Genomic DNA, 12,251 nt, shown 5'->3' on the forward strand with positions numbered 1-12,251 from the left:
GTCAGTCCTTTTTATTTTAGCCGTTCTGACAGGGCTGTAGTGCTATTTCATTTGGTTTTAACATTAAGTGATGAAAATGGCATGCCTATAAAATGGAGTATTATAGAGCTATAAGCAAATGTGTTTTCAAAGATTTAATATTCTGAGAATATGCTTGTGATATGTAAAGATGACAGTCACATGCAAACTCTGTATATAGTACTCTTTTATTTTTATTTTAATGTATACATATTAATAAAGAGGACTAGTGGAAATTCACCAAGATAATTAAGAGCTGATTTTGGATAGTAGGATTCATTTTCTTTCCCTCATACTTCTCTGTAATCATGAGATTACAGTCCTACAATGGGAAAATACCAATTTTAAAAAACACAAAAAAGTCATAAGGCATATTTTTAGGAATAGTCTTTGCCTGGGAAAAATGAACCTTCAATGTTCAAAGAATAAACGGTACTTCTCTGGGCTTGTTTTATCATCTGTAAAATGGGCCTATGTCATGAACACAGAACAGTGCTTACCACTAAGTAAACAGTTATTAAATGACAGCCTTAAAATACAAAATACAGGATGTCCTGGAGCCACAGGGAAAAACTCCAGTGAGGACACTGAGAGGTGACGTGGCTGTCTGCAGTTTCTTGTCTCAGAGCAGACGATGGTGGTAAGGTTGTCAGAAAGTGCCTGGGTCTCACCCTCCACTTCTGACAATGAAACTGGGTGAGGAACAGGTTACTCGGAGTGCAACAGTTCCTTTAGAACTTGGAAATATGGGCTGGGCGCGGTGGCTCACGCCTGTAATCCCAGCACTTTGGGAGGCCAAGGCGGGTGGATCACGAGGTCAAGAGATGGAGACCATCCGTCAACATGGTGAAACCTCGTCTCTACTAAAAATACAAAAAATTAGCTGGGCACGGTGGCGCGTGCCTGTAATCCCAGCTACTCAGGAGGCTGAGGCAGGAGAATTGCCTGAACCCAGGAGGCGGAGGTTGCGGTGAGCCGAGATCGCGCCATTGCACTCCAGCCTGGGTAACAAGAGCGAAACTCCGTCTAAAAAAAAAAAAAAAAAATTTGCAAACTATGCATCTAACAAAAGTCTCATATCTAGCAATCTAAAAGGAACTTAAACAAATTTACAAGAGTAAACAACCCCATTAAAAAATGGGCAAATGACATGAACACTTTTTAAAACAGAACCTACATGTGGCCAACAAGCATATAAAAAAAGCTCATCACTGATCATTAGAGAAATGCAAATCAAAACCACAAGGAGACACTATCTCACACCCATCAGAATGGCTATTCTTAAAAGTCAAAAAATAGGCTGGGTGTGGTGGCTCTTGCCTGTAATCCTAGGTGGACTGCTTGAGCACAGGAGTTTGAGACCAGCCTAGGCAACACAGAGAAATCTCATCCCTACAAAAAATATAAAAAGTTAGCCAGGCACAAGCCTGTAGTCCCAGCTACTCACAAGGCTAAAGTGGGAAGATCACTTGAGCCCAGGAGGCAGAGGTTGCAGTGAGCCGAGATCACGCCATTGCACTCCAGCCTGGGCCACAGAGACCCTGTCTCAAAAATAGTAAGTAACTAAATAAAAGTCAAAAAATAATAAATGCTGGAGAGGCTGTGTAGAAGGGAACACTTATACACTGTTGGTGAGGTGTTTATTAGTTGAACCATTGTGGAAAATAGTGTGACGTTTCCTCAAACAACTAAACACAGAAATGTTATTCAACCTAGCAATCCCATTACTGGGTACACACACGCACAAAGGAATATAAATCATTCTATCATAAAGATACATGCATGCATATGTTCAGTACAGCACTATTCCCAATAAAAATGACATGGAATCAAACTAAATGCCCATCAGTGGTAGACTGGATAAAGAAAATGTGGTACATATGCACCATGGAATACTATACAGCATGAAAAAGAATGAGATCATGTCCTTTGCAGGGACATGGATGGAGCTGGAGGTAATTATCCTTAGGAACCTAATGCAGAAACAGAAAACCAAATACTGCATGTTCTTACTTATAAGTAGGAGCGAATTGATGAGAACACATGGACACATAGAGGGGAACAACAGACACTGGGGTCTACCAGAGGGGTAGAAGGTGGGAGGGAGAGGATCAGGAAAAGTAACTAATGGGTACTAGGCTTAATACCTGGGTGATAGAATAATCTGTATAACAAACCCCTGTGACACGAGTTTACCTATTATAGCAAACCTGTACATGTACACCTGAACTTAAAAGCTAAAAAAAAATCAGAAGCTCTGCAAGGGCAGGTTTTTTTCTTTCTCCTCTACACCTTCAATGTGCTGGCTTTGCCCTAAGGCTAGCTCCCCTCTGAGTCCCAATGTGGCTGTAGCAGTTTCAATCATCACGTCCAGGCAAAATAATGTCCACAGGCAAAAAGAGTCTCTGGAAAGGTCTCCTTGGGAGCGAAGGGACTTTCACCACAAACACCCTCAGCAGAGTTCCCTCGTGTCTCCTTTGCCAGGATGGAGTCCCATGGCCACTTCTAAAGCAATTACACCAAAGGTAACAGAGCTGGGAACATCCTACTTCCCTAAGCCACAAGAAAGGAAAGCAAAGTGACCCCTCAATATCCCAGCAAGAAAGAAGCAGGGATGCTGGAGAAGCAATCACCAGTGTCCGCCTTAGTTTCATCATTACTAACATTTGACTGCACACCTATTTTCACTGTAGGCTCCAAACATTTTCTCTAGAATCATTCTTTCCCACTGGGCCAAAATGAATCCCAGAGAAGTTTTCTTTTGTTACTTCTGGTAACCTAATGGGATGGCATTATCGCAAGTCAAGAGTTAATCAGACTCTTAGAAAACAAGGCCAGCAAGGTCCGGTATAGCCAAACTACTGCATCACTACCGTGTCTTGTCTCAGTGTTTCCCTGTTGCAGATTCAGAACAGAAATTCACAGCCTTAATCTGATGAAGTACAATATAACCCAACAATCATATTTTTGTCTTTTTTCATCATTATCCACATACTCCCCATTTAATTACCCTCTCAGGTCTAAGTTCCTTTTGTGTATTCTTGATATATTGTAGTTTTCCAGCTTTATTAGAACCATTTCTTTTTAACAGTAATGTATTTTTGTACCCTAGTAACAAACAGCATCTCAGATTTTGACGGTCATGTTTATGTCTTTACGTTAGCACGTCCAAGCTCTATGATCTGGTACGTCGTCACATATCTACATCTGAAGCTGAGTCACTACTGGGTCCCTATTTTCCTTCTATTCCAAGAGCTTATTTTTGAGATCTCCCACTCATCTTCCTTTTAAATGAACACAGTATCATCCACATTTTCTCTGGCCTTTTCATAAGTTACTTTCTCAAAGTTTAGAGTATATGTTGGTGCCCAGCACTTTATTTCCAACATAAAGCCTTTGGACAGGTTTGCTAGTTTGTCATGAATTCTTGGGCAAAGCAGTGCCTTAAATATTTATTTAAAAATAATCCTTACAACAACCCTCTAAACTAGGTGTTATTTTTATTTTATATATGAAAAAGCTGAAGCTCAAATATTAAGTAACTTTTTCAAAGTCACCCAGAGCAAAGCCAGGCTGACTCGAAAGCCCAGCTATTCTTGAAGTTTTCTGAACTCTGAGGACTGAAGAACAGTATCAGTCAAAATGCAGATGTGTTAAAATTATCAGACTTTAAAAAAATGCTTCTGAGAAACACTGGGGGAGAGTGGCACCCTAACTAATGGAATCCAGGTAAGCGATGCCCAGGAAAAACCATGTGATAAGGAAGGATATAAGGGGAACCAGGCTTCAGCATGCAGAGAAAAAGAAAAACCATCTCATCTGGCAGAAAACAGAACTGGCCAACTCCCAGCTATCTTCTGTATGTTCCTACAAGAATTCTGAGGGTCTTGCTCTGCTACGGTTTGTCCTGGCTCCCCTCTAAGTTCTGCTGCCTCCTTGTATTATTTAACTATAGCTAAGTTTCTCCCACTACCATTATAAGACTTCCCTTACATCAAATAAGTTTCAAGAACATGTGTAGAAAATAAAAGATACCAAATAATGTTTGAATGTATAATTACATTCTAAAACCAGCCAGACTCTTGGCCTAAGACTTCTAACAACAAACCACTTCCAGAGCCATTTGAGAAAATGTGTCTACCCAACTCCTTTTTTATTGGTTGACTCATATGAAAGAGATGGGCATTTCCTTTCCCCAAATGGGAATTTACTATGCCCACTCCATATTTCTTGAAAGCTTTTATTTTAAAAAAGAGGCAGAACAGGAAAAATTAAAAGACAAACATCTGACATCACTGTTGAAGACTACAAAATAATGTAATAAATGAAATTAATTTTCAGTTTAGTACTGGATTAAACTCTGATATTTAAGAATTAGATGTCTCTCACTTAGTTCTATCCATGATCTCGTTCAGAAGTCAACCTACCACCTCCTGTGTCAAGGGCTTCATAGAAGCTGCTGCCTTCTGAAGAAAGCACACCGAGTGGTAGGGGTCAGGGTAAGCCAGGAGTTACAGCCAACCACCAACTGCTCATGCCCAAGAACCCCACCCTTCCATGGCCATAAAAGCTGTGCCTAGGCTCCAGCACAGCCTGCAGCTGTGTTTCAGTTGTAGCTGTGTTTGTAATTATAGGTCATGTGCCTTCTCTCAAGCCCACCTCCTACCCCAATCATTCCGTTTGGCTAACAAGTGACCACATTACAACACACAGATGAAAAAAACAAAACAAAACTGGAATGCTCGCAAAAGTTACAAATAAAGATGGTATGAAGACATTGAATTTTGGCTGATACTTCTCTTTGATTTTGCTAAACCATAGCAGAGTAAAGGCTAGCCCAATGTTGAATTTTACTGAAGAGTATCATAAACTGACAAAGAAAAAAGACAAAAATAGTAGAGAAATAAAGAATAGGCAAATACACCAGAATTAGGAATAGAAGTTGTTTTAAAGAAGAGAAATATTCTACAACAGATGAAGAAAGTTTTAATTTCTTTGCACATTAAACATTGTTTACCACAATCAGCTAACAGAAATTACTGTAACATTGGTCAAGATGACTTCATAAAACTTAAGATAAATGTTACGAGGAAACTTCATTTAATGTGAATGGTAATGTTAGATACTGTATTTTTCATGGTAAAATACAATTTATCTTGAAGAGAAAGCAAATAGTTCAGATCAGGGACACATGCTGAGGTTTTAATAAAGAAGAAAAGCTTTGCCTTGTCCAGAACACCTGACAACGTTTAGGACAATTTAGGTAAAAGAGATGAGTGAGACACCAGTGTCAGGCAGGGACACAGGCTCATCCTTCAGGCTTTATGTACATCACTGGATCTGTGCAGCTCTCACCTTTAGACAAGTGAGTTGTATTTTTGGCAGAGGGATATTCAAAAGTAGCCTTGGATATGAGTAATCATATTCTAACCATCAGGCAGTCCAAGGAATTATTTTTAAAGGGACAGCTGAGTATTTTCACATATATACTATTAAGGCATCTAAATTTTTGGTGTTTTCAGTATATAATTTTACTGCTACTTTTATTCTTTTTTCATTTTGTACAACTATGATATTAGGTATTAAGCAACACAATTCTTTCTCTACTAGTGAAACAGTTTATCCCACATCAAAATCTCTAAATTGAGGGAAATATATAATCTGAGAGAACACAGAAAAATATGTTGAAAAATCAAGAGAGAATTATTTTTAACCATCATAAAAACAAAATCTTAATTAACTGATAGTCTTCAACTTAAAAAAAAAGTAATTAGAATGAAAATAGGTATTAAAATTACTAGTTTGTTTTACAAAAGAATAGAGCCATAAATTGTTTAATTGCCCAATTAAGCAACTACCAGATTCTTTAGTCAACACTAACAGAATTCACATTTCAGCTAGTCAACAAAGCATATAAATATTTAACATCTCTTGAATATAACATTTTAGTGATAACAGAAACTACATAATTCTATCCATTGTTGTGACTGTGTACAAATTAACCAGGTTAAATATCAAAAATACATTGGGAATACTCCCCAAACCAAAAACAGAATATTAATTAAATGAATTTTAAAAGCTTAAGAAATAAAAGAATGAGACAGTGCTTAAACAATTATTGACCTAATCAAGACCTTTAAAATTACCACCAAAATACACTATGATTTTTTGTTTTTATTTAGTTTACAGGAAGAATCTATAAGTACAGGTTGCAGAAAGAAAATGTTTAGTGCTATTTACATTTGTTTTAAAACTCTGCTCTATACAAATTTAATTCTGATCAGTATGAACAATATTTCTGTAGATCTACTGCATATAAAGCCTTTTCATCAAAGCATTAACAATGAATAAAATAACCCGATTACATTTAAACAATGTTGACCATTTGAAACCATTTACATTTAATGTTTGTAAGGGCTGTTGACACTTAGTAAGTACAGAATGTAATGTCAGCCTGCAACTTCATTTTTATAGAGGCTAAAGTTATTTATATGGAATATTGTTCTATATACTACACGCCAATCTATATTTAAGTCCTATAGTTAGGTATTTTATAAGTTTTTTATTAAATATATTCTACACATATTTGTAATTTCATCCAGGAAGAATTTCTTCCCAGTGAAAAAATATAAAATCTTTCATATTTTTACAGGTTTAGATGAAACTAGCTCATGCTTTAGTGCTGTGCAAATTGTTTTTAGCATATCAATGTTTAAATTATTGGTACAAAGTAAAAGAAAAAGTGGCATTCCTATTTGTGTATGCCATAAAAATCAGCTTTTGATTTTAATACAATTGCAAGCACTAATATCAAATGCAAACTATATAAAGAAACAAAATTAGAACTATGGAGTTTTTTTTTTTTAATTTTAAGAATTCATCTGAACTCTCTAAGGAGTAAGCATGACACTGGATGTGGTTACAAATTAACGATAATTATGGAAAATTTCAATTCGCTGATACTCAAATACATAAAATTGATCAATGAGGTTTTCTAGTATTTCTGCACAATAATGAAAGCCGATGAGTAACTGGAACTACCCTCCCACATTAAGGCTAGGAGTCGCACTCTCACCTCTTCTTGTGCTGTCTAAACAAGCACTCAGTTACTGTAGGATTCAAGAGTGCATGTCTTAAAGGAAAAAATCAGCCCTCTACTGAGTGCTTTAAACAGGCACATTTTTTCATTTGTTGCAGTGAAAATAGTCACACTCAGTTTAGTATTCTGTGCCGGTGCAGCCACCACGGCTGACTTTGGTAGAATTCACCCAACATTTTAGTTTCTTTTCCATTTTTTCCTCTCAAGTTTGCCCAGTAATTAACTTCATTAATTGCTGAGTGTCTTCTAGTGTGGAATTATATATATATATTTCTAGGTACCATAAACTGTTATAAATTCAGCTGATGAGGAAAATAATGTCAATCTTTTTTAGTGCAAATTGTATTTGGAACACTTGATTTATTAGTTCTGATGATGAAAATTTTGTGGCAGCAAAATGGTTTCTGCTACGAAAGATAACTTGTTAGTTTTTCCCCTGGAGACTGACTGCATTCAAAAACCAATGTGTTTTAAAACGGCTCAACATAAAAATATAAGAAATAAAAAATCATAGTGAAAAATGTTCTTGGGTTCTTTTTACTTTCATGAGAAAAGCTGACAGTGTTCATGTGATAACTCAGTTCCATGGATTTACAGGCAGACTGTTCTGAACGGTTTCTGAAGCAATGTCGGGTCTTTTCTGTCCCAGCAGCATGAAAGACAAAGACTATATCACATCACACTAGGCAGACAGTGTTTACAGGATTACACAACAATTACTCTCTCCAGTCTTTTCACGATTCCTCTGACCTAGAGAAAACCAAGAAGAGCCTCATTTATAAAAATTCTAGAACTGGAGGGGAAAGGGGCTAGGCAATCAAGTGTAGGAAGTAGTTTTGGGTTTTTAAAAATGTTTGCATTTTTCAAAATTAGGAAGCTGTAATAAATGTTCTTTTAATTTTAGCATGTTTCAAAAATGTCTGGTTACTTGCTTGACAATCTCTATTCATGCAAACTTCCCTTCCCTCAGAATGTCCAAGAAAAACCCAGAGTTTTTGAATGCCTATCTTTGTGCATCAACTGAGACACTTTTCCACTGCATGGCTTACCTTGAGAGTTTGGCTCTGGCAACGTCTCTCTGGCCACCAAATGCATCACTGTTGTTTTGCCAAAAGGAAGTTTTAATGCTATGTGAAAAGCAGAAGACGATTAGTTACACGTATATCGACCTATTAAAATCACTAACCAGATTTAAACCCATTTTAAAAATTGATTGCCTTTTTATGACTTCCTCAACAGATTGAACTTCTCAATTCAGAGTACCTTTACAAAATTAGATTAATATTATCAGAAAAAAACATTTAAAATTTAAAAATTATTCTTCAGAGTTATAGCCATTTGCTTGACACATTTATCTCTATTATTTAAGAAATGACAAAAGAAAAAGTATGCAATTGGCTAATATCAGAGACTACCTTTAGAGGAGAAAAAATTAAAAATTTTTTTAAAAGAATTCTTTTCTAGATTAGGGAAAAGTTTAATTAATAGATATTCATTTCTAAATCTAATTACTTGTCAATTGCCTAATAAAATTACTGCACTAAACAGGCTACTATCATGTAGAAATGCAAGAAACTAACTTGATTTTAAACATTTATTCTCACTCCTGTGTTTGTCCATTAGAATTTTCTTAAAAAGATTAGGTTAAAATAATCACTGTCTTGGCATTATCAATAATCATTGTTTCCTAATCAAGTCTTTTGACATTTTTTTCACTCATAAATTTAATAAATTTTATTATGAAATATTTCAGACATATAATACACACCCATGTCCACTAAGGCAAATACAAACACCGAGTTTCATGGTAAATCCCTTTGTTACTCTGTGTATAAAATCAGAAGCAGCTGGTGTATTTAACTTCTAGAACTGTTTCTATAGTTGTGATATTTTAGTTCTGACATCTCAAACTACCTCCTCTTCAAAAACTACAAACTGATGTAACGCTTGTGATTATTATTTAGCAAGAATGATCCTCCAGCTGCCTGCTTTTTAAAACTTGCTCTATAGGATGATGGTTAACATGCAGATTTTTAAGAGAATCATAATTATCTTCAATACTACTACTATTTCATATGTTCAAGGTGAGTTCTCATCTTATTTAAAAGTTAGCCAGCCATTATCTGGTCTACACTTTAAACCTCTGATATTCAAATGAAGCACCATGGCCCACAAATACATAATGAAAAAAGGGAGGCTTTTAGAATAACTTCCTAGGCCTGACTTAAATTAAAATGTAAATAAGACTTTATGTTACTAAAATTTTCATTAAATACTTGGGGAAGCCTGATCAACAGTTTAAACCTTGAACTGAACTTAAAATGCGCACATACCAAGCTGTGTATCATTCTGATACCCATCCTCTTGACTCTAATAATAGACCGACCTGGATTCAAAATTTTCAATTCTGCTACTTCCAACTGTGTAACTCTCAGATAATTACTTACCCTCTCTAAGCTTCTGTTTCCTCAACTGAACTGGAGATACTAATTCTATTACCTGCCCTTTACAGCTGTGTCCATTAAATGAAACAATCCAAGCAAAGTGCTTTGCCCAGAGCTTGGCACAAAGAAAGCATTCAGTGTATACTACCATCAGCATTTTGAGATACCAAGGAAAATGAATCTGAGAAAAAAGGTGGGTGAACTGAGATATAAATGTAAAAAAATGTCAGACAGGCCTAGAGAGCTCCTGAGAGGCTTACCATTTGAAGTTACAAATGTAATGCATGGGAGCTGTTATCTTTCTTCTCCATCTGAATTTTAACTAGAAATAGTAGGTATTGATGTTAATAATATTTAAAAATGTGAAAGAAGAGGAATACCAGAATCTAAAATGCATTCTCTTCTTTTCACTGTGGGTGCTTCTGCTTTCTCCTATGACACTCGTACAATATCCAGAATAGAGGTTTTCAACCTTTAGCATATATAAAAATCACCCAGGAATTCAATTCAGTAGTAAAATTAGGAGATGGGGGTTGGAGACAGAGGGCATGCAGAAATCTGCATTTTAAAATAAGTATCCTAGATGAGTCTCATGCCCACTATTTCAGAACCACGTTTTTGGAAATGCTAATCTGGGACATATTGAATGCCAAAGCTCTAGCTGATCATCTTCTTCACCCTCCAATTAACAAGGCTGCTGTCACACATTTCCTTTAATGAACTGAAACTCTCTCTGACTATAAAGGTTCATCTCAAAAGGGGGATTCAATTCAAGAATGGCAGAGAAGGCCCAGGCTTCCTGCTTTAACTGTCCGCATAATGGCTGAATTCCACTCATGGCTGTATACCCATTACATAGGGGTAACTCACTGCTTGACCACCACCTATAACAAGGATCTCACTAACTTTCTCTGGCAGTCTATTCTTTCTTTAGGTAGTTCAATGTGTTCACATATTCTTTCCTATATTGAATAGAAAACTGTCTTTGATTTCCAGTTATTGATTCTAAGTCTAATTCACAGGGCTATATAGAGCAAGTTCTAGGGCCACGCAAAGCCTTCTTCCACACCAGCCACTCAAATATTTAAAGACGGTTGCATTTCCCTGTGTGCTATCTTCTTTATTATTCACATTGAAGGACACAGGGAGGCTAAAAAGAAAATCTGAGACCCAAAAGACAAATAGTTTAATGTTGTTATCCAAACTTGCTCAAACACACAGCTACAATGATTAACGTGGAGGTCCAGGCCATGCTTCTAAGCTGTCTAAATCACTAAGGCCAGAGATAATTTATTGTTTTTGAAAAGAAGGACAGCAACACAGAATGACAATAATAATTACATAAGTAAAACTGTTAATTATTCTAAAACAAATTTCAAAAAAAATACTGGTAAAAATTTATACTTTAGTGGAAATGAATCAATAATTTAGATTTTTAACAAATTCTATGATTTTTAATGTGAAGTTCAAACTTTGAGGTCACAACAGAAAAGACAATTAAGGAATGCAGTTGGTGGGAAATTGCTCACATAGATCAATACTCAAAAGGAAATGAAGCATTTCAAGGTTCACTCATATAATCAATAGATTAAATTCAACCATCGTTTACCAATTTTTAATTCACATAAGATCTTGTATGAGCCATAGAGAATTTTACAAAGACTACAACATGGCCCCATCCTTAATGAATGTACGATATAGCCAGGGAGCTTATAGTCATTTCTTATATTAAGAGCATTAAGAGTTGGTCTTGTCTATTTACACAAAAGCTATAAAAAGAGCTATAAATAAAAAAAGCTGTATTTTAAAGTACCAGATATCTCTTGGTAGACAGCAGCATTTTTTTTAGACCAGTTATACTTCTACTAGTGAAACTCAGTGTGAGATTATATCCCGAAATTTTTTACTTCCGTGATACTGCCATAAAATCATTTCCATTCATCTACTTTAGCCCTTATCGCCCAGTATTTTTACCAGTGGATTTTATCTGTTTGTCCTGTGTAATACTAGAACATCCTCAAGGGAGAGCTTCTGTCTTATTCAATCCTGTATTCCCAAGTGCTGAGCACAGTGTTGGCACATAAGAATTTAATAAATATAGCTGAATGAATAAATGTAAATATTAGACCTTTAAGGAAAAATAGATTAAATATTAGCTTTAGAGGGGAAAATTCAGACTACATTTAGTGGAATAAATATATATTTAAATAGATCATTTCATTTGCCTATAAATTTCCACTTATCTGAATATATTTGAAATACCTATATGCAAAATAAAACAAATCCTGTTGATGGTAGAAAATGTACCCCATAAGGGGGCACTATTGAGCTACATTCCTGCAATCATAGATAAAGAACAATAATAGCTAACAATTAAGGTGTTTACTATGTGCCAAGCACAATTTATGCACTCAAGCACTTTGATTATATAAACTAATTTACCCTTTCTTAACCTATGAGGTAGGCACTACTGTAATCCCATTTTACTGATGAGGAAACTGGAACACAGGTTGGTTAAGTCACTTGCCCAAGGTTTACACAGCCAGAAAGTAATGAAGCTAACACATAACTTAAACAATCTAATTCCAAAATCTGTTCCTTCAGCTACTACACTAAAATGTTGCCCTAATGTCAGCCACTTACTTTTATTCTCACATGATTAGTAATTGTGTCAGATAGAAACATCTGAA

General features: G+C 35.8%; 1 protein-coding gene across 1 annotated transcript in view; it reads right to left on the reverse strand.

The window, feature by feature from the left end:
• Window positions 1-5,836: 5,836 nt before the first annotated feature.
• Window positions 5,837-12,251, reverse strand: part of UBL3 (ubiquitin like 3) — an 83,656-nt gene continuing 77,241 nt past the window's right edge. The window contains exons 4-5 of the mRNA XM_012474131.3: window positions 8,167-8,244; window positions 5,837-7,867 (exon numbers count right to left, since the gene is read on the reverse strand). Coding sequence (XP_012329554.1) covers window positions 7,815-7,867; window positions 8,167-8,244 — 131 coding nt within the window. The 3' untranslated portion in view covers window positions 5,837-7,814. The remainder of the gene's footprint in view (window positions 7,868-8,166; window positions 8,245-12,251) is intronic.

The sequence above is a fragment of the Aotus nancymaae genome, unplaced genomic scaffold, assembly GCF_030222135.1.
Source record: "Aotus nancymaae isolate 86718 unplaced genomic scaffold, 86718_ANA_hifiasm-v0.15.2.pri h1tg000043l, whole genome shotgun sequence".
Taxonomy (NCBI): domain Eukaryota; kingdom Metazoa; phylum Chordata; class Mammalia; order Primates; family Aotidae; genus Aotus; species Aotus nancymaae.